The sequence below is a fragment of the Lycorma delicatula genome, chromosome 9 (genome assembly GCF_047948215.1).
Source record: "Lycorma delicatula isolate Av1 chromosome 9, ASM4794821v1, whole genome shotgun sequence".
NCBI classification, from domain to species: Eukaryota; Metazoa; Arthropoda; class Insecta; order Hemiptera; family Fulgoridae; genus Lycorma; species Lycorma delicatula.
This window is the reverse complement of record NC_134463.1, coordinates 50,714,286-50,736,485: the sequence shown is the minus strand read 5'-3', so window position 1 is coordinate 50,736,485 and position 22,200 is coordinate 50,714,286. Positions and strand designations below refer to the sequence as shown.

General features: G+C 28.7%; 1 protein-coding gene across 3 annotated transcripts in view; it reads right to left on the bottom strand.

Annotated features, from left to right (window-relative positions):
- Positions 1–22,200, bottom strand: part of LOC142329871 (angiotensin-converting enzyme-like) — a 111,303-nt gene that overhangs the window by 56,993 nt on the left and 32,110 nt on the right. For all 3 annotated transcript variants that reach the window (XM_075374754.1, XM_075374752.1, XM_075374753.1), the window contains exons 2-4: positions 13,132–13,269; positions 4,481–4,639; positions 861–960 (exon numbers count right to left, since the gene is read on the bottom strand). In XM_075374754.1, the coding sequence (XP_075230869.1) occupies positions 861–960; positions 4,481–4,639; positions 13,132–13,269 (397 nt within the window). The remainder of the gene's footprint in view (positions 1–860; positions 961–4,480; positions 4,640–13,131; positions 13,270–22,200) is intronic.

Below are 22,200 nucleotides of genomic sequence, written 5' to 3'. Positions count from 1 at the left end.
TGGCACTGTCTTAAGAATGATCAACATGAGACTGGAGAACAACAATAATTAAATTGTAACTGAGCTTATAGAATGTTGTGGGACAAGATAATATCTAAATGAACATAAGTAACATACCAGGGTCATTTGATAAGCTAAGGCTGACAGGGATCACACAATATGACTTGATAACTATGATATTTGTAAAGTTTGATTTTAGATGGCTTGCTTTGAAGTTTCAGACATGTGTATTAGTTGCTTGTTTGTCACTATCAAGTAAAACAAAAAAGTTTTAACATTTTCAGAAAAGTTGATAAAATTGAAGTTTGAACTTTTATAAAGAACTTTGTTTTAAAAGGTTTAATCATGAGAGACATACAAAAAGAGTTAGATTTCACTTAATGGATTCTTCCCAGCAATTACTTCCTCTTCCCAAACCTGAAGAAAAGGAGTTGCTGGATGACGATTCATTTCAAATGACGAGATCAATGATGAGGTAATATTTTGGAGATTTTGGAGAATCTCATTATACTGAGTATATTAAAAAGTTGGAAAGTTTTAACTTACCAATTCTAAGAAGGATTTCAGTTAAATCTAAGAGAAAATGTTTTAAAAAAGGTATAAAACGCCAGATAAGGTTGCTTTGTAGGGTACATATCTTTAATTTTGGTATATGGTAATATAAACAAATTAATTAAATTTAAAAGCATTATGATTTTTCAAGAATTTTTTATTACTTTGTAAAATTTTAAATTATGTTCTTATTTCTCAGATTTGTTTTATATATATATATATATATATATATATATTTATATAAAATTCTAATTAAATATATAAATGTACATTCACTAATAGAATGATTATAAGTATTAAAATGTTACCATCTAAATGTGCAGTACAATATGCTGGCGGTAATTCAGAATGCAAACATATCTTAGCTGATGAATAAATATCTTTCATTTCTTGAATCAGTTGTTGCAACTGAAATAGAAAACAAGAATTAGAATATAGAATATTTATTTCAATAATTAACTAGCTGCAGAGGTGTGTGCTGTAGGCATGCCCTCCGAGCAGGTTGCCCTATCAGGCAGCATCTTGGAATGGAATTATTAGATGCCCAAAATTAATTACCTCTTGTATAAAAATATTTGTTTTTGAATGATGAAAATTGATAAAATGAAAGTTAAATTATAAATTTAAATCTAGAAATTGATACTAACGAATCGGGATTTTCCACGATACATTCTGGTGCTAAACTAAGGGAGACGGATGGACACACACACACACATAGACCCATATACAAATGCCCTTTGGTAGGGTAGCATAATGAATAAAATAAGAAAATGGATGTTTTTTTAATTTTCTATTTTTGAGCTGTTTTAATCATGTTTCTATATTTTTAATATCTTACGTATCTTCTAAATATAAATCAAGTATCATTTTGAATTGTGACCTTAGTGATACAAATGTTTCTATACAAAAATTAATTCTTAGATATATATATATAAATATAATATTTTTTCAGCCTCTGCAAAGTACAGAATTAGAAAACACTCTTACCTTTACTTTACATGTTAAAAACGTTTTCGAGCCTAAGCCCACCTTCAGTGATATTTTTTAATAATTCTTCATCTGTTTACATTTACACATTAAATTTTATATTTTACTTTTATTTGTACTTTGCGAAGGCTGAAAAATTATTATATTGTATATTATATATAGTTATTTAACATACAGAGGAAAAAGAAAAAAAAAAAAGACTATAACAAATTTAATCTAAATAAATTAATATATGTATATATATATATATATATATATATATTATTGTATTTGTCCATATCCTCCTCCATATTAATTATACCAGACATAAGTATAACCCAACTTTCCACCAGCAGTACAGAATTCAATAATGTGTCTTATTTTATCTTACTGCTTTTTCATATTATGCGCTTTCGAGGGTTTCCCTCATCGTCAGTTAATAAAAACTTTATTATTTTAAAAATTATATATTAAAATTAAAAAAAGTACAGTACTGTATGTGTGGCTGGCCATAAGCAATATTTCACTTTAATTTTATTTATTTTATAAAACTTTTGACTCCATATTTTATAATATGCAACAAATTTATTTTTTATTTTAATGTGCAATTTTTTTTATTAACTGATGATGAGAGAAACCCTCGAAAGCACTCTTAATATGAAAAAGCAATAAGATAAGGTAAGACACATTATTGAATTCTGTGTTGGTGGAAAACTGGGTTATACTTTTATCTTCAATATATATATATATATTTTGACTCAGTTAAATACTTAAATACTTCATCATTTAAAAAAAGTAGTTGTGTTAATTTTATAATCTTTAAATCCTCTCTTTGATTGTTGTATGAGTGTTCCAGTTCAAAATTGAAGACACAAGTTTCATATAATCAAATTAAAATTATTGCAATTAATTCCAAAAACAGTTAAGTTTCATTCAGTTTGTTTTAAAAAATACATCTTCCTCTAGAGCACCCATACACTTACATTGCATTACTGTTTTTCTGTTTGTGGTAGTAGTTTTCATGGTTTGAGTCTGTCCTGTTATATTTTAATAGCTATATTTCCATTACTAGTAATGGAATTATATCCATCTTCATTTATTAGTAGGAAAGAATTTTGATTGAAAATAATCTACTGGAATCTATCATATCATCCTGATTAATGTTACTTTCAACTTAATCTATGTTTTTCTAAGATAAGGGCAATGTATTAGAACAAGGTGATTTTAAAAACAGAATGAAGTCTCCACCTTGATATGACTTCCTTTGAGTTAATGCAAATTGGAGTTAATATTGTTTTATTAAAGATTAATTATTATTTTTGTTAATGTTGCTGTTTTTGTTATTATTATTATTGTAATTTAAACACTTTGAAATAACTGGATATTTCTTTGGCCTCTATCATTTTACAAACGTTTTGTGCTATAAAAATGTTAAAGATGTAAAAATTTCTATCACCAGGTCAAAATAAACATATTTTGGCCCCGATCAATGCATGTCTAACAAGCTACAGAATATATCCATTTCATTAGCAAAGGATGCAGCTGTCCTACAGTCAAGAATTTTTTGTTATAAAATTCTTTTGGATGTGTGTGTGTGTGTGTGTGTGTGTATATATATATATATATATATATATATATATGTTTCAAATTATGATATTATAACTGACTATGCTAAATTTAAATAAAAAAATAATGCTGTACTCAAACATGCATGTTATCCTTTTTCTTACTGTTGTTTTTGTTATTCATTAATCTACTTGTACGATCTTTCTGTGTTTTATCTTTTACAAAATGTCTCACTTCTAAGAAAATCTTTGAAGTTCTTTTTATTTTAGTTTTTGCAAATATTTATGTATTTATGGCTTGCTTTTGCTACTAAATGTGTTTTTTTCAGACATACAAAGTATAACATTTTAATGTTTCTGAAGTTAACCTTTTTAAAATAAACATTATTATATATTTTACTTATTAAAATTTAGAAAACGTAATCATTCCTGTAATTCTACCTGGGGTGTCTGAAAAGTATTGGCACTGCTAATACTAAAGTGGAAGGGGTAGTGAATCATGATAGGATGAAATGGTAGCAAGAAACCAGTCGCTTTCTTGCATTTGTTTTAATTTAGAAAAACAGGCATGTTCGTCTTACACACACTTAGGGTGCATGCATGTAGTATGTATTTGTGTTGATATTATTTGTGTCGACCCATCCATCCTGCAATCCATTTCCATCTTGCATGTTAGTTGAGCTTTCTACACTTTCATAGTTGTTTTTATATCACCCAAACTCTGAATTTATGATGGCAATTTAAAAATTCAGACTTAATAGAACCACACTCAGTCCATATCATTGAAAATCTCAATTAACTATATAATTTATCTTAAATTTACCCATTATTATTATTTATCATATTTGTAAATATTGGTTTCTTTACTAAATCATTTAAATAAATTTCCAAGTAAAATATTATTTTATTCCAATTGTAGATTAATCTGACTCAAAAGTACAGATTGAATCTGACCAGAAGCCTCCTGTAGTATAGAATGTGAAGAGAATTTAAGTTATAACACTAATAAAATTGTCCAGGTATATAGAATTGCTTTTGATTTAGGCTGAAGCCTAAACTTATTGTGCTCATGAGATAAATTCTAAATCATTAAATGTTAATTAAATAATTAATTTTAAATGTTTAAACTGTTTTTTATATGGGAGGTAGTCTGTTATTAAATTCTATAATACAAAATATTTATAGTTACAAGACATCAGTTCAACCAGTAACTGTATTGTAGTAAAATGTTTTTAAGAAAAAAAAACATAATGAGTCATTTTCAGGAATTCATTATGCATTACCCATTTTGAGCGCTAATTTTTGCTTTTTTGTTTCTGAAATAATTAAGAAGTAGAATAAATAAAAAGACTTATCAATCATATAAATAGTAAAAATTTTATTAATGTAATGCTCACCTCTACGTATTTAGCATCTGATAAAGCTGCTCTTCCTCTTGTAGTTAATAATTTTAATTGCCTTCTTGCTACAGGATCAGGTAAACGTGACCATGAAAAGACACTTCCTTTTCTCCATGACACTCGATCAAATTTTGATTGTAAATTTATTACTTCAATCTAAAATTTGATAAATAAATTGTTATCATAAGAGTATTTAATTATTCTTTTAATATTATTATGATTAAGGGTCTATACATTGTAGTTATTAATAAAATGCTTGTTGTTATTATTATTTGGTTGTTTCATTGCATTTGTGTGAAGAATAATACCATTAAACATAAACACCATTAACAATCTCTGTGTATTCCCTTGTACAAGCTTTCAAGCTTCTGTGGAGAGCTAATTCATAAAAAAAAAGAACATTATTATCCCTCTGTACCTGTGCAGTTTTCTCTACTTAGAGACAACATATAAACCCACCGGGTTGGTCTAGTGGTGAACGCGTCTTCCCAAATCAGCTGATTTGGAAGTCGAGAGTTCCAGCGTTCAAGTCCTAGTAAAGCCAGATATTTTTACACGGATTTAAATACTAGATCGTGGATACCGGTGTTCTTTGGTGGTTGGGTTTCAATAAACCACACATCTCAGGAATGGTCGAACTGAGAATGTACAAGACTACACTTCATTTACACTCATACATATCATCCTCTGAAGAATTATCTTAACGGTAGTTACCGGAGGCTAAACAGGAAAAAAGAGAGAGAGACAACATATAGGTCTGCCTCTTACGTTTACTGGTACTGAGTAAACTTGATTTTTTATTAACAAATTCTCACGTAGTTCACATTTATGTTGAATGAAAACTGTCAAATGAAATTTAAATAAAAATAACAATTCTATTTTTTTTTTTTTTTGACTTGCTTGCAATGAAATTTATTGATAAATCGTATGTTTTTTAAATCAGTGTTTTATAACTTTTTTTTAAAAAACAGACTACATTTTAGGGTTTCTTTACTGTAATATATTAGTCTAAGGAAACTGACTTGAGTGATTTTTATCTAAATCAGGAGTCTCCAAACTATGGCCCATGAGCACTACCAATTCGACCCGAAGACAGGCCCAGTATCCGACCTGCCATAGTTTATTTTTAATACATTGTAAAATTTGCAACGTAAGTAAATCATACAAATTAATAATCAGTTGTTTTTATTTAATGACTGACTAACAAACATAATAACTGACGTACATAATGAAATTGAACATTTTAACTGTAATTAATGATAGGAGATTTATCCTAGAAACTTTCAATAAGTGACATACGTAAGTAATTCACATAATGAAATTAAACATTATAATTATGATTAATGAGATTTATGTAGCTGTAACTTTCTACTGACAGTTGTTTCAGTGTGGATCAAGTTTACTAGTGGAAATTGTCAGCAGCAGCCAGAGGCTGATTTACAAATGTACCGCCTTTAGGCTGAACGACCGGCCGGCGCTGCCGCCGAGCCGCCGCGTGCGGTCCATTACCGCCTTCGAAAATTTCCCGCCGTAGGTTATAGCCTAGCTACCCTATTTAGAAATCCATCACTGTCAACTTCAAATGCTTATCAGTTAATTTGGATCTGTAAATATTTTTTGAATATTTCATTTTGGACAAGGTTTTTTTCACATAGACAAGTAGTGCCGAAAGCGAAAAAACCACTAGCAAATCTATGTAACTGATCAAACTGAGTGACTGGAAGACTCTCATAAAATTCCAGCAATGATGAGTTTAAATATTTTTCTTTAAAAATATCGCTACACTGCAAATCAATCATTTCCATTTGAAGTTCTGGGACAAGGATTTCTGTATCGGCGTTAAAAGGATTTTGAATAATTTCGATGTTGTTTGCAGTTGCATCAAAATCTAAAAAACGAGACTCAACATTTATTTTTAAGGTAACCAAAGCTTAAATTGCGAAATCTATCGGAAATGAAGTCTCAGTTTGCTGACTGATTGTTTGGCATGTATTATTAAAAATGTTAATTGTTATTAACATTATTATGTTAAGTAATAACTTTTTTTTTTTTTTTTGTCTTCAGTCATTTGACTGGTTTGATGCGGCTCTCCAAGATTCCCTATCTAGTGCTAGTCGTTTCATTTCAGTATACCCTCTACATCCTACATCACTAACAATTTGTTTTACATATTCCAAACGTGGCCTGCCTACACAATTTTTCCGTTCTACCTGTCCTTCCAAAATTAAAGCGACTATTCCAGGATGCCTTAGTATGTGGCCTATAAGTCTGTCTCTTCTTTTAACTATATTTTTCCAAATGCTTCTTTCTTCATCTATTTGCCGCAATACCTCCTCATTTGTCACTTTATCCACCCATCTGATTTTTAACATTCTCCTATAGCACCACATTTCAAAAGCTTCTAACCTTTTCTTCTCAGATACTCCGATTGTCCAAGTTTCACTTCCATATAAAGCGACACTCCAAACATACACTTTCAAAAATCTTTTCCTGACATTTAAATTAATTTTTGATGTAAACAAATTATATGTCTTACTGAAGGCTTGTTTCGCTTGTGCTATTCGGCATTTTATATCGCTCCTGCTTCGTCCATCTTTACTAATTCTACTTCCCAAATAACAAAATTCTTCTACCTCCATAATCTTTTCTCCTCCTATTTTCACATTCAGTGGTCCATCTTTGTTATTTCTACTACATTTCATTACTTTTGTTTTCTTCTTGTTTATTTTCATGCGATAGTTCTTGCGTAGGACTTCATCTATGCCGTTCATTGTTTCTTCTAAATCCTTTTTATTCTCTGCTAGAATTACTATATCATCAGCAAATCGTAGCATCTTTATCTTTTCACCTTGTACTGTTACTCCGAATCTAAATTGTTCTTTAACATCATTAACTGCTAGTTCCATGTAAAGATTAAAAAGTAACGGAGATAGAGAACATCCTTGTCGGATTCCCTTTCTTATTATGGCTTCTTTCTTATGTTCTTCAATTGCTACTGTTGCTGTTTGGTTCCTGTACATGTTAGCAATTGTTCTTCTATCTCTGTATTTGAACCCTAATTTTTTTAAAATGCTGAACATTTTATTCCAGTCTACGTTATCGAATGCCTTTTCTAGGTCTATAAACGCCAAGTATGTTGGTTTGTTTTTCTTTAATCTTCCTTCTACTATTAATCTGACGCCTAAAATTGCTTCCCTTGTCCCTATACTTTTCCTGAAACCAAATTGGTCTTCTCCTAACACTTCCTCCACTCTCCTCTCAATTCTTCTGTATAGAATTCTAGTTAAGATTTTTGATGCATGACTAGTTAAACTAATTGTTCTGTACTCTTCACATTTATCTGCCCCTGGTTTCTTTGGTATCATTACGATAACACTTTTTTTGAAGTCTGACGGAAATTCCCCTTTTTCATAAATATTACACACCAGTTTGTATAATCTATCAATCGCCTCCTCCCCTGCACTGCGCAGTAATTCTACAGGTATTCCGTCTATTCCAGGAGCCTTTCTGCCATTTAAATCTTTTAATGCTCTCTTAAATTCAGATCTCAGTATTGTTTCTCCCATTTCATCCTCCTCAACTTCCTCTTCTTCCTCTATAAAACCATTTTCTAATTCATTTCCTCCGTATAACTCTTCAATATATTCCACCCATCTATCGACTTTATCTTTCGTATTATATATAGGTGTATCATCTTTGTTTAACACATTATTAGATTTTAATTTATGTACCCCAAAATTTTCCTTAACTTTCCTGTATGCTCCGTCTATTTTACCAATGTTCATTTCTCTTTCCACTTCTGAACACTTTTTTTTAATCCACTCTTCTTTCGCCAGTTTGCACTTCCTATTTATAGCATTTCTTAATTGCCGATAGTTCCTTTTACTTTCTTCATCACTAGCATTCTTATATTTTCTACGTTCATCCATCAGCTGCAATATATCGTCTGAAACCCAAGGTTTTCTACCAGTTCTCTTTATTCCGCCTAAGTTTGCTTCTGCTGATTTAAGAATTTCCTTTTTAACATTCTCCCATTCTTCTTCTACATTTTCTATCTTATCTTTTTTACTCAGACCTCTTGCGATGTCCTCCTCAAAAATCTTCTTTACCTCCTCTTCCTCAAGCTTCTCTAAATTCCACCGATTCATCTGACACCTTTTCTTCAGGTTTTTAAACCCCAATCTACATTTCATTATCACCAAATTATGGTCGCTATCAATGTCTGCTCCAGGGTAAGTTTTGCAGTCCACGAGTTGATTTCTAAATCTTTGCTTAACCATGGTATAATCTATCTGATACCTTGCAGTATCGCCTGGCTTTTTCCAAGTGTATATTCTTCTATTATGATTTTTAAATTGGGTGTTGGCAATTACTAAATTATACTTCGTGCAAAACTCTATAAGTCGGTCCCCTCTTTCATTCCTTTTGCCCAGCCCGTATTCACCCACTATATTTCCTTCCTTGCCTTTTCCAATGCTTGCATTCCAATCTCCAACTATTATTAAATTTTCATCTCCTTTTACGTGTTTAATTGCTTCATCAATCTCTTCGTATACCCATTCTACCTCATCACCATCATGGGCGTTTGTAGGCATATAGACGTTAACAATCGTTGTCGGTTTAGGTTTTGAATTTATCCTTATTACAATGACTCTATCGCTATGCGTCTTGAAATACTCCACTCTCCTCCCTATTTTCTTGTTCATCACGAAACCTACTCCTGCCTGCCCATTATTTGACGCTGAGTTAATTACTCTAAAGTCACCCGACCAAAAGTCGCCTTCCTCTTCCCACCGAACCTCACTAATTCCTACTATATCCACGTTTACCCTATCCATTTCCCTTTTTAAATTCTCTAGCCTACCAACCTTTTTTAAGCTTCTAACATTCCACGCTCCGACTCGTAGAATGTTATTTTTTACTTTTCTGGTGACCCCTTCCTTAGTAGTCCCCACCCGGAGATCCGAACGGGGGACTATTTTACCTCCGGAATATTTTACCAAGGAAGGCGCCTCCATTATTGCTTTTGAAAATGCAGAGCCACATTTTCTTGGAAAAAAAAACAGCTGTAGTTTTCCATTGCTTTCAGCTGCGCAGTACTCACAGGACTGAGTGATGTTGATATGGCCGTTTAAGTTATTGTGACTTACGCCCCTAACAACTACTGAAAGAGCTGCTGCCCTCTTTCAGGAATCATTCCTTAGTCTGGCTCTCAACAGATACCTCTCCGATATGGTTGCACCTTCGGTCCAGCTACTCTGTATCCCTGAGCACTCAAGCCCCCTCACCAACGGCAAGGTCTCATGATTCATAGAGGAGGAATAACAATGTTTTGAAACATTTTTTGTTGTAATTTTTTGTCGAAAGGACAATATGAGTGTACAAATCAGGCAGAAGTTGGTTTTCTCATTATAATTTTAAATTAAGGTCATTTATATGTTTAGTTAAATCTGTATGAAATGATAACTTCCATAACTACTTGTTTTTTAAGTCAGCCAGAGAACAGTTCCTTTAAGAAAATTTCGATTATTGTTCGAAGCTCAAAAAATCGCGTGAGAAATTTTCCGCAGCTAAACCAGCGTACTGTAGTACAGTATGGTAGGTCATTTTCTCCAATCTCTTCAATAAACTCGCAGAATTGACGATTATTGAGCAATTGTGATTTGATATAATTAACAGTTGACATGACGAGCTTTAAAACTTCTGACATATCCAAGCACTTTTCGTACAGACTGTTAATGAATGATGTAATGTACGATTAATGGTTTTGAATCAGCGTTATTTTCTATGGCCTATGATTCGAGAGCAATGACACCTTTATTTTTTCTACACATGTTTTTGCCACCATCAGTAGTGATACACTTCAAGTTTTGCCATTAAAGATTGTTTTTCTGAACAGCATTTTCAACTCCTCTAAAAATATCTTCTCCAGTGGTCGTGCCGTGAATGCTGTTAACGTCAAGAAGCTCATAAATACACTTCATAATTTTTATCTGCTCCTCGAATAAAAAGTAACGCCTAAGCAGTATCTGAAACATGTGTTGACTCCTCCAGGGCCAGAAAGAACCATTCTAAGTGTCGAGTTTTGTCAGACAATTGAGTTAATATATTTTCTGCAATATCATTTACTCTTGGAACCACAGTGTTAGTTGATGAACTGATGTTTTTAAATAAATTAGCTTTTCCTGGATACATTTCCTCTGTTGCTGCAATAATGCAATTCTTAATTAATTCCCCGTCTATAAATGGTTTCCCATGTTTCGCTATTGAATGGGCCACGTGGAAATTATCACGAGTTGCTGATTCTTTTTCAGCATTTACTTTCTTAAACAACAATTGCTGAGATTTCAACTCGCGTTTCAAAGACTCATTTTTTTCTAACCGTAGGTTTCCGGTAAATTTGGAGCAATTCTGAGAATGTAGAGTCTCATAATGACATTTCATATTGTATTCCTTGAAGACTGATATTATTTCATTGCAAATTATACACATCGCCTTATTACTCGACTCAATCACGATATACTGATATCCCCAATGCTCTTTAAATGTTCTGCACTCACTACCTATCTTTCTTTTCTTGCCCATATTTGTACAAATTAACACAAAAGGGATGTAACTTCAAATTAAAATATTGCCAATTAATACTAGTAAGAGCAGGGGTCTGAGTAAAAAAATTGCACTGGATTTATCTTTAAGATACTTTTAATAAAATTAAACACACTGTAATTTCCTGTTTAGCCTCCGGAAATTACCGTTCAGTTATTACTTTAAAGGATGAATGAGGATGATATATATGAGTGTAAGTGAAGTATAGTCTTGTACAGTCTCATTCCAACTATTCCTGAGATGTGTGGTTATTGAAACCTAACCACCAAAGAAAACCGGTATCCACAATCTAGTATTCAAATCCGTATAAAAATAACTGCCTTTCCTGGCACATGAACGCTGGAAATCTCGACTTCCACATCAGCTGATTTGGGAAGACGCGTACACAACTGGACCAATAATATATATCTCACTCGCCGGCTAGTTCCGAAACGAAAATTTACGTGAAAAATTCTAAACTGCAATATGTTGATATGATGAGCTAGTTAGGTCTTGGCCTTTGGAACTTAGTGGAGGAGTCAGTGTGGCCCTTAGGCTAAAACGTTTGGAGACCTTTGATCTCAATTAATCCTGCATTGTTCCCTACTTTGTAAGATTTAAATAGCTGCACCTAGTGAATGACAATTTTATTTTTATTTCTATAAAAAATTGTTTATTGTTGGATTTGAAGTAGGTCTGTTTGTATTACTTGCAATTATTCTTTGCATTTATCTTGTACATTGAATTTAAGTGGTAGGCCTAGTAAAAAAAAAAACTCAAGCATATTAAAATTAAATATCAGTATAGTTATGAATCTGAACGTTTGGATATTATTATAGTTTTGATTGAACAATTCTGTACAAAATGTGAGTTCTGGACTCAAGTCTTCATGTAAGGTTTTTATTAAACTATTACATGTTATAATTATTTTTAAGATAACATTTATTGTTACCCTTTTCTTAATTGATACACCTATACCTGTTTAATAAGATAACTGAGCAGAAAATTCTGCATTAGCAGATCAAAATATTATTTATTAGGTAGATTGAAACTCATTTCTGTCCTAAAGCAAATCCCTTATACAATGTCTATATCTATTCTCTTCTATTACTAGCTAAATTTTGAAGATCCTGATACAGCCCATTTCCTTATAAATAATCTATAATTTTTACTCTTTTCTGGGCTCTCTTGTTTGCATCTTCTATTGTCCTTTTACACCATTTTGATCGATCCTTTTAATATTATGATATTTGGAAAAGCTGTATCCTATTCCTTCTGTTCCTGTTCTTTACTATTTACTTTTCTATGTTCATTCATTCTCCTCATTATTTCTTCATTTTTAACTAGTGAAAAAGTAATGTTTTACTTATTACATATTTCTGTTAAGTTATACCTAATTTTCTATAATGGTATATCTGTATCATGAAAAATATTACAACTACTTTACTTGAAATATCCTGAAAGAAAATAAATATTAGTACAAGTTACCTTATACAGTATAAATGTAGTTCTAAAACTACTTTAATGATATTGTTTCTGTATTATATGCATTGTAAAACTAACAGTTTTACTATAGAATAAGCCTTAAGTTATCATGTTAAAAATTACTGGTACAGAATAAAAATTACTTCTTACTTGTCTAATGATTGATCTCACAAAGAAAAAAGATGGTAACATAACATTAATTGTTAATTTCTTGATGAATTTTTGACTGAGAGTTTTTATACCTACGGTGTTAGTCTGTTTGTTGAAGAGAGTACAGTGTGAAGTTATTAAATTTAAATTACTTTTATTATATAGAAAACTGTAAAACTATTTTGAATTTTACAGAAAGTAAGAATTTTGTGAACTTACAAATTAATTTAGGTAGAACTTGATGTTGAAACAAGGATAAATTATTAGAACCATTATTTCTAAGTTATTGCATTGTAGAATGGATATTGATGTCTTTCCAATTGAGTAAGATGTAATAAGGAGAGGTTAAGATGCTTCAAATTTTTCTTGAGAAGAGAAAAAACCCATTATAATATAATAAACAAAATGAAATATTATAATTCACTTACCATATGTTTTTTAGTGTGTTCTGTAATATTGGTGGTATAAACCCATTTCGCCTCATTAACTTCATTACACATTGACGATGCTTCTCGTTCATATTCCCAAAGAAATCGTGATGCTTCACGTAAATTAGTATCACTATCCTAATGAAATGAAAAATAATGACTTTTAAAAATCTATCATTTTAGTGAGATTTGTTTGAGAATATTGGTATGCACGTGTTGTTTCGTTTAAGATTGTGTGTTTCTAGTTCATTTAAAAGTGATTTAAGTATTTTAAATAAAGTTTTAGAGTACTTTTGTCTTAATTTAACAAAAATTCATGGCCATAACTTTCTTAAAATTTCCCTGGGAACTCCAAAATTTACTCCTCTGTAGAAAATGGATGGGTTTTTACTCAGTAAAGTTACATTTTAAAAGAAAATTTTAAAGAACAAAAATCCAAACTTTCATTATTTCTCATAACTTGTATAAATTTTTTTCCCAGCTATAGCTCTATTGCTTCTACTGCATAGTTATAAAGGAAAAGTATTCCTCCAAAATTCTGGATATTAGAGTTTTTACAATTGTCAACATTTCAAGACCCCTTTATCCAAAATATGCTAAAGAAGTTATAGAATTTTCGTAAGATATACTTATATGTGTTGGCCTGTAGTTTGATTAATATTTTCTTATTTTTTTTTTTTAGACTTGTTAAGTAAGATTGCACCAAACTGGGATGATTTATTGAAGTAGTCTTATAAATAAACTTTTAATCCCCAAAAAACAAGGGGGCTGAAGGGATCCATAGTTAAAATATCAATTTTTTATATTTTAATTTTTAAGATTGAAAATCCTACATTATCAAGTATCAATGTTAACAACATGGGAACTTTTTAAAAAAGATAGGGTCCCATGGAATCCATGTTAATAATTTAAAAAAAAAATTGTATAATTTCTAATACTTTATCTGTTTTTTTCAAGTTGTAACTGTTATAAAAAAATTTACATAATGTAGCTGTCAAGTAAGGGGTCAAACGGGACGAAAATTTTTTTATTGTAAAAAAATTTTGATTCTTTTTTTTGGCAAGTGCATTCCAAATACATTATAATTTTGATGATAAAAATATCATTTGGTCAAAGTAATCAACTAGGATCTAACATTTTTACTAAGAAGAATTTAGATTTTTTTTTCAGTTATACTTTTAGTACTGCATAATTTTTAAGGTAAAATCATTTGATGAAGGTGGTCAAATCAAAGCCAGATTATATTATTAAGCATTTTTATCTTTTTCATAACTGTCAGTCAAATTTTTTTCCTGTAACCATCTGCTATACTGATAAAAACACTGTTTTCACTATTATAATCATTAATAACTTATATTTAATAATAATATTTGTCATTTTTATTTTTGTTTATTTTAATAAAATTGTTAACTTCATAAGATATTGTAATTAAATATAACTAAATATTATTTGATTTTGCATTCATAAAAGTCAAGTAATAATATTTACTTAACTTAATTTTATTATTTTCATTAAAACGTTTTTGTGAACATGAGGGTCAGCACCGGGAAAGTTTTACAATCTTTTGCTTTTTTTTTCTTAAATCTGTAAATTTATTATTTATTTGAGTGAAACATAATTCTTTTTTATGTAGGAATTACACAAAATGAGTAGGTTAAAATTAGTGGTAAATGATAATGATAACAATGGAAAGAAGATAACATCTTCGTAGCTGGTGTGTCTCTATTAAGTTTACTTTACATTCTATTCTACTTTCTGTTTATCTATATTTTTGTTTGTATCTATATTTTATTTCTTGAACATTTATTAAATTCAGATTTTCATCTAATTTTCTTTTTGCTTATAATGTGAGTTTTTCTTGGAATGGAAATTCCATTAAAATAAAGTTTAAAAATAAAATTTTAAAGTTTTAGATAAGTTTTAACTATTTTTATAAGAATATGTTCTTCCTTAAATTGCTACCAAAAAGATGTTAATTTAAAAAAAAAAATTGTTGAAGAATAAAAAACTTTTTATTTAAAATAACAATAATACAATTATAATAACAATTCAACATTTTAGATAGCAATTTATGCTTATTTATATATATAGTATGTACAGTCACTGAAAAAGTGTAAATTGTGTAAAGACTACTCCATCTTTCAATGCCATAGAAAATATATTCAAAACATTTAGAGAGCAAATTATATTGTAATGTATATGTCTCAGCGATATCATATGAAATTTTATTTAATGAGGATGTTTTAAATACAACAAAGATGGTAATAATAGGACAGAACCAAAAAACTGTATGGACATCAAATTTATGGTTATCTAGAAAATATGTGATACTGAAATTATTTTTTTTATAAATATTCATTCATTCTTAAGTTTATATTATTTTGAAAAATTATAAAACTTACTATTCTCAAAAAAGAATATATTACATTGATAGTTTTATGTATTATACAGATTTCAGATTACTTTACAATCTGTCAATAATGAAAAAGGTTTTGTAGAGGAGAATTTTTTTAATGATTTATGAACTTAATTTACCACTATAAATTTTAAATTATTTTCTTCTGAATAAGTAGATGATTTATTTAGAACCTAACATTTATATAATTCATATTAGGTATGGTTAGATGTATTATACTAAATAATAAAAGAAACTGTGCCAGAAAATTTGTCTAGAAGGTTCCAGGGAACCATGGGCAAAAAGTGATCAGAAAAGTAACTAAACATATAAAATTAAATAAATATAAAAGAGGAGTGATAAGTTCATATCAATGAATAAAAATTTTAATGTAATATTTATTTATAACTTCACATATTTATGGAAATATGTGAAGTTATAAATAAATCAACTCATTATTCAATAAAATAAATATGAAGGCAAACAATATTGAAATTTATTTGAGGATATTATTTACATATGTTTGACGTGGATGAGAAAAGTAAAGCTTATAAAACTGGAATTATTTAAAAACTCATCAACATGGTTACATTTTCACAAAAAAAAATTAATTTTCAATAAATTCATTGAAAAATTATTAAATTAGGTTACCTTTATTAAAAATAGCAAGAGGTTTCTTCTAATAGGCTGAATTGCTGTGCTAAATCCTATATGTAGCACAGGAAAATAAAATGAAGTGTGGATATTATGTTTTATTAGGAATAAAAAAGTTTTTTTAATATAGCATGTTTACAAATATAAACCCAATAGACTTTTCTTCTTTTTTTTTTAAGAACAATATGAAAAAAATAATTTTTTTTGTAATTGTATCATTTTAAAAGTATCTGTGCTTTTTAAAGTATTTCACTTCATTGTTATGACATAACATAAGTTTGAGGCATTGTTCATGAACCAAGTCACTTGTCAGTTCAAAAATAGTTATATTTTTTTTATGAAATAAAAAAATTTCAGTAAATTAAACAAATTTATAAAAAGGTAGATAAATATATCATCATGGAAAACTTAAATACATCAATAATTACAAAAATACAGCCATTCAAGAAGTCCTCTTTGAAATAGAAGCAGACAGTTAAGAGATAATTCTTTTCTAAAACAAAAGTTTTTTTGTTTTTAATTTTTTTATTGCAAAAGATAAAAAAAAATACAATGTTTAAATTTGTTTGGATTATGTTTTTTATTGTATGTTATGTTTTGTTTTGTTTATTGATGTTAACTAGAAAAATAAGATATAATTGTAAAATGGAAACCTTTTCAAACATAAACTGTTTAACAAAATGTAATGAATAAAAAAAAAAAAAAATAGTAATAAGTTAGTGAAAATCATGGAATTGGTGGCAAATTTAATTTCTTAAAAAGTTGCTCTTCAGAAATGCATTTGAAAAATTCATTATGGCCAGTAATTATTTTTCTTCACATAAAAGATGAGGTGTGTCTCAAGTGAATTACCTAAGAACACACAGAGAAGAGAAAACAAAACTTCAATACACCATCAATGAAGTTAATCGACTTAAATGAAATAAAATAAAACTAATTTTATTTAAATTGCATCAAAGAAATATTCTGATCGTATATTATTGCATAATTGATCATTTTACTTAAAAAAATGAAAGATTTACTTTATTGTCAATCTGTTACAGTACTCATCATAAGCTCTTCTTCCCATCTATAATTAGAATGAAAATTAACTACTTGAACTTTGTTTGAATGTAATTAAGATTCAACCTCATTGATTCAAGTTGGAATTTTTCCATCTCATAGATGGAATTTTAAAAGCCCATTAGCAATAGATTAAAAATTCAAATATAGTTTAGTACACTGTCATTTAATCAGTTTGCTGTGATGTAGTAAAATTAAAAATAAATTTAGAAGCATAATTTTAAAATGTTTTCTATTATTGAAGTAATCAAATTTGACCTTTCTGTTTAAAAGTTCTTGCTGATATCCTGTCACACCTTATTTTCTTTAAAACATTAAAGATAAAAAAAGTAAACAAAATAAAATGGTTATAATAAATACTAATAAAAAATAAAATAAAATGGTCGAACAGTAAATCAACATCGGTAGTCACAGTTACAGTGTGTTTGGGTGTGCTTCCAGTACCATCACAGTTGAGTGCACTTCCTGCTATTATTTTATTGTGTACCTGTGCTTAGGTAGTGTACCTAGCTCATCTAACATAGTAATATGCAACACACTTTAATGACGTGACTAGCAACATAACATGACATGTGACATGTTGAATCACTCGTGTTTGCGCTTGGTTCTCTCATTATTACTTATCTCTACTTTTATTATTATAGTATTTACCTTCTAAATTAATATTACGTATAATTAAACTATATTCTTTATTTTAAGATAAACAAAATATGATAAGACTTCCGTAACATAAACTACATGTTTGCAATATATTCTTTATGTATGAAAAACCTTACATATGCAAAAAATACATTTTTAAAAGAGTTCTTAATTTGAAAATTAAATCTTTTGTAATTTCTTTTTTACCTTTTTGATATATTACTTTTCTGAAGAAATAAATGGAATAATAAATGGAATTTAGTTGCAGCATTACTAGTTTTTAATAACTTAATTCACCAGTGTTGGTTATATAACACCTTGGATTTGTTATAAACAGCATTACTACTTATCAGCTAAATCCCAATATTTTTAAATTTATTTATATGAAAAAAATTTATTTATCTAAAGTGTATACAAGAAATTTACTTTATTTTATATAAATGATATTTCTGGCATAAAAAGGATATCAAAAAGGCAACAAAAGGTTGTGTATTGGCAACGAACAGCTTCAGGCTACTTGAAATGATTTTTTTTTTATAGCCTATATTTTTAGAACCTCATGTTAAAGAGTATTAACTCTTTAACATGAGATTCTGTTAAATAACAATTGTTTCTGTTAGAAATTACATTTTCATTTTTTTTTTTAGAACATCAAATAGAGGAAGAAATTGAGCCAATTAAAATGATTGAATTTTAGATATGTAATATCTAATAATGTATTTTTTAGATTTAAAAAAAAGCCAACTTAAAATAAACATAATAAAAAAACAGAAAAGAGAACAAACAACTCGATGATAAATGAGCTGGTTATACAAAAGAGGTTGTCCACAATATGCTTCCAGTACATCCTCTGCTTTACGGCCATATAATCCATAGACAGACTCTACGAAGGGAGTGAGTTCTAGGAAATCTTGAGAGCTAGTCACAGAGAAAAATCAAGAGCAGCAGGTCATGTGAACAATCGGGTTGGTCTAGTGGTGAACTCACTATCGTAAATCAACTGATTTTGAAGGTTGAGAGTTCAAAGGTTCAAATCCTACTAAAAAGGCAGTTACTTTTATACAGAATTGAATACTAGATCGTGTATACTGGTGTTCTTTGGTGGGTGGGTTTCAATTAATCACAGGTCTCAGATCGACTACACTTCATACACATCATCCTCTGAAGTAATACCTTGCGGTGGTTTTGGGGGCTAAACAGAAAAAAAGAAAAGAGAAGGCCATGCAGAAGACTGGACCAAAAAGAAGAGGCTACAGGAAAACTGTTAGGCACATTGATTCGAATGACAGAGGACCATGAGCTATAGTGGGATATTGTCAGTGGGATATGAATCATACACCAGCTCTCAGACATGAGAAGAGGGATCACTGATGATATCTGCATGAGAAATTGGAAATCTGTCAAAATATCTATTTATAAGTGCTAATGAAAGCATTAAATTATTATATTTGATTCTGCTTTTCATTAAAAATTGTTTATATTCTTTTTTTTAATCTTTAATTAAAATTTTGTATAGTGTTCTTTATTTTTAATTTTACTTTTGCATTTATACTTACTTTTATCTTCACTTACTGTTGATTGTTTAACTTTATGAAAATGCATATCTGTTTTCTGTAAATATTTCTTGTATTCATCTTTTTCATTTTATTCTAATAACTGTTTAGTATAGTAAATGGTTATGGAAAAAACACAATGAGAAAAAATCAGCTAAAATTTTAAAATGCTCTTCTTATTGATTTTTTAAAACTGATAAATTTTACCTATCTAATCAATAAATTTAATTTAATTAGCCATGACATATTGTATTATCTAATGTCTACTACATATTATAGGTTTTCTTCCAATACATTAAAACTCTTAACAATGCATGAAGAAAATAGTTAAAAAACTAAAATTTTTCTAATGAAGTAGTTTATATGGTTGAGATAATTAACAATAACTAATTGAGTTATAATGATAATTAAATCTTTAAAGAAACAATTTATAATCTATAAATTAAATTTATTGATTTGATTAAATAAAATTTATCAGTTTTAAAAAATAATTTAAAAATATTAGTTTTTTTACAGTGTATTTTCTGTAATAAACTGTTTTGTGATTTTCTAATCTGTAATAACATGAATGTCTTGATGGACTGTGAAAAATTTATATTCTTTTACTATCTCTCTTTCTCTTTGTCTCTCTCTCTCTCACTCTCTCTCTCTCTCTCTATGTAAGATTTCATTTAAATAAAAACTTGGCAATGAATAGATGAGTGGCATAATTTTCCTGCTATTCATAATAACTTTCCTGACTATGCAATCTGTAATATTTCATTATATTTAAATTAAAATTTAAAGATTTGAAGCCAAGATGTTCAACAAAATAAACCAAAAACCAAAATTTTTAATATTAGAATATTAGTAGCACAATTTTGAAAAATATGTTTTCAACTTTCTGAAAATGTGGGAGCTCATGCGTCATGAGGCTTTTTTAATGATTAAAATAATCACTAAAATTGATTTTAAACAAATTAAAATCAAAATTATAAAGTTTTTTGATTTTTTTAAAATCTGCAAGTACTCCCCTTACGGGAGGGGTATAAGTTATTTAGTGTTCATTTAACAAAATTCATTTTGAGCAGTAAAAGTTTGAAATTGAAAAAAAATTTTAATTTGGGGGCTCCCATAATCAAGGAGAAGCATTCAGGTAAAAGTATTTTTTAAGAAAACAATTCTTAAGGTCTGAAAATAAATTTTTAAAAGTGTTTAAATTTCTATAAAGTGTAAAATGCTGATAAAATAAATTTATTCTTTATTATAATCTAAAAAACATAAATGTTTTGTGTTCTTAATATTCAAACCAAGAATAGGAAAGTAATTTTTTTTATTAGATGTAGTATAAATATGTCATAGGGTTATATGTTTATTTACATTTGTATTTAAATTACTGCTGTTGCTTACCGTTGTAAACCAATTAAAGATTCTTTACTTCAGTAACTTAGCTAATTATGGGTGCATGTGCTCAGCAACTAGAGCATGATGTAGTTCTAGAAAGAAAATATATGTTACTGTTTTCTTTTTTACCTTTATCACTTAGTTTCACCAGAAATAAATAGTGATATTATTACTGTAAGTTTAATTATATTTTTTTAGTGTTTCTTGTGTTCATCACATATATCCTCTGTATAAATAAATAATTATTACTGCATTCAAATAAATTTTTTTGTAGATCAGTACATAATAATAAATTATAAGAGATCAGATTAGTCTACCTTGAAAATATTCATCACTAACTGGTGGAAAGTTCATCTATTAACTCAAGTGAAATAACTGTGTGTCTTAAACACTAATTCAGTCATACCCATATATTTTCTGAACCATTTTATGCATCAATAAATATCCTTTAATGCTTCCAGCATCATACGTTTTTAGTTTTTTATGATTTGAATGTTTTCCTATATTTTTTCTATTTTTAATTGCATCTTTTTGTATATTAGGTAAATAAAAATTTATCATCTTGTATTTATTTAGGTAATTGTTATTATGAGTGACACACCATCAATCTTATTACCTTACGTAAGTTTTGTTTTTTCTTTAAAAGAATCAAGAAATGCGTTTGATAATTTGAGTATAATTATGCATTTAACTATCTCCACCCTATAATTTTCAAGTCTCAATTTTTTGAAGTGACCTTGTAATTATTTAAATATTTCATCACCTTTGAAATAGAACCTTCCACAAATTTCAGGAAACTGTATGATTTATTCAAACATTACCCAATTAATATCAATTTTTAAGTATAATTATTTTCCATAGATTTAGTTTATCCTTATAATCACAATATTTTAAATCTATCCTTGCTAATGGACCAAGAGCACTAATACTCCTAATGTCTACTGTTAAATTTAGCATTTAAAAAAGATTTAAATTTGTATACAGTAAGCATTGTCAGTATACTTAATTTTTATAATAAATTTTTAAAATAATTTATGATGGTTAATTGATATTACTCTTATAGTTTTAAATGAACCATTAACAGGTGGTCTAGAGACACCAGAGATTTATATATTGATTTAGAATCTTCTTCATGAATAGAGATTACATAAGTGGTAAAGGTTATGAAAAAGAATTATAAGCTTTGTTGTATAATCATAATTTGTACAGATTTTTTATCTTTTAAACATGTTTTTCTGTCTATTACTATAAAAATTAGAACTATAGATTCAATGAGGAAAAGTTGATAAGCTGAAAGAATGATAGATTGAATAACATTTTGAAAATATCCTTGGGGTTGGTGCTCTCGTGATAAAAAATATTATCTTCTATTTCCAAACTTAT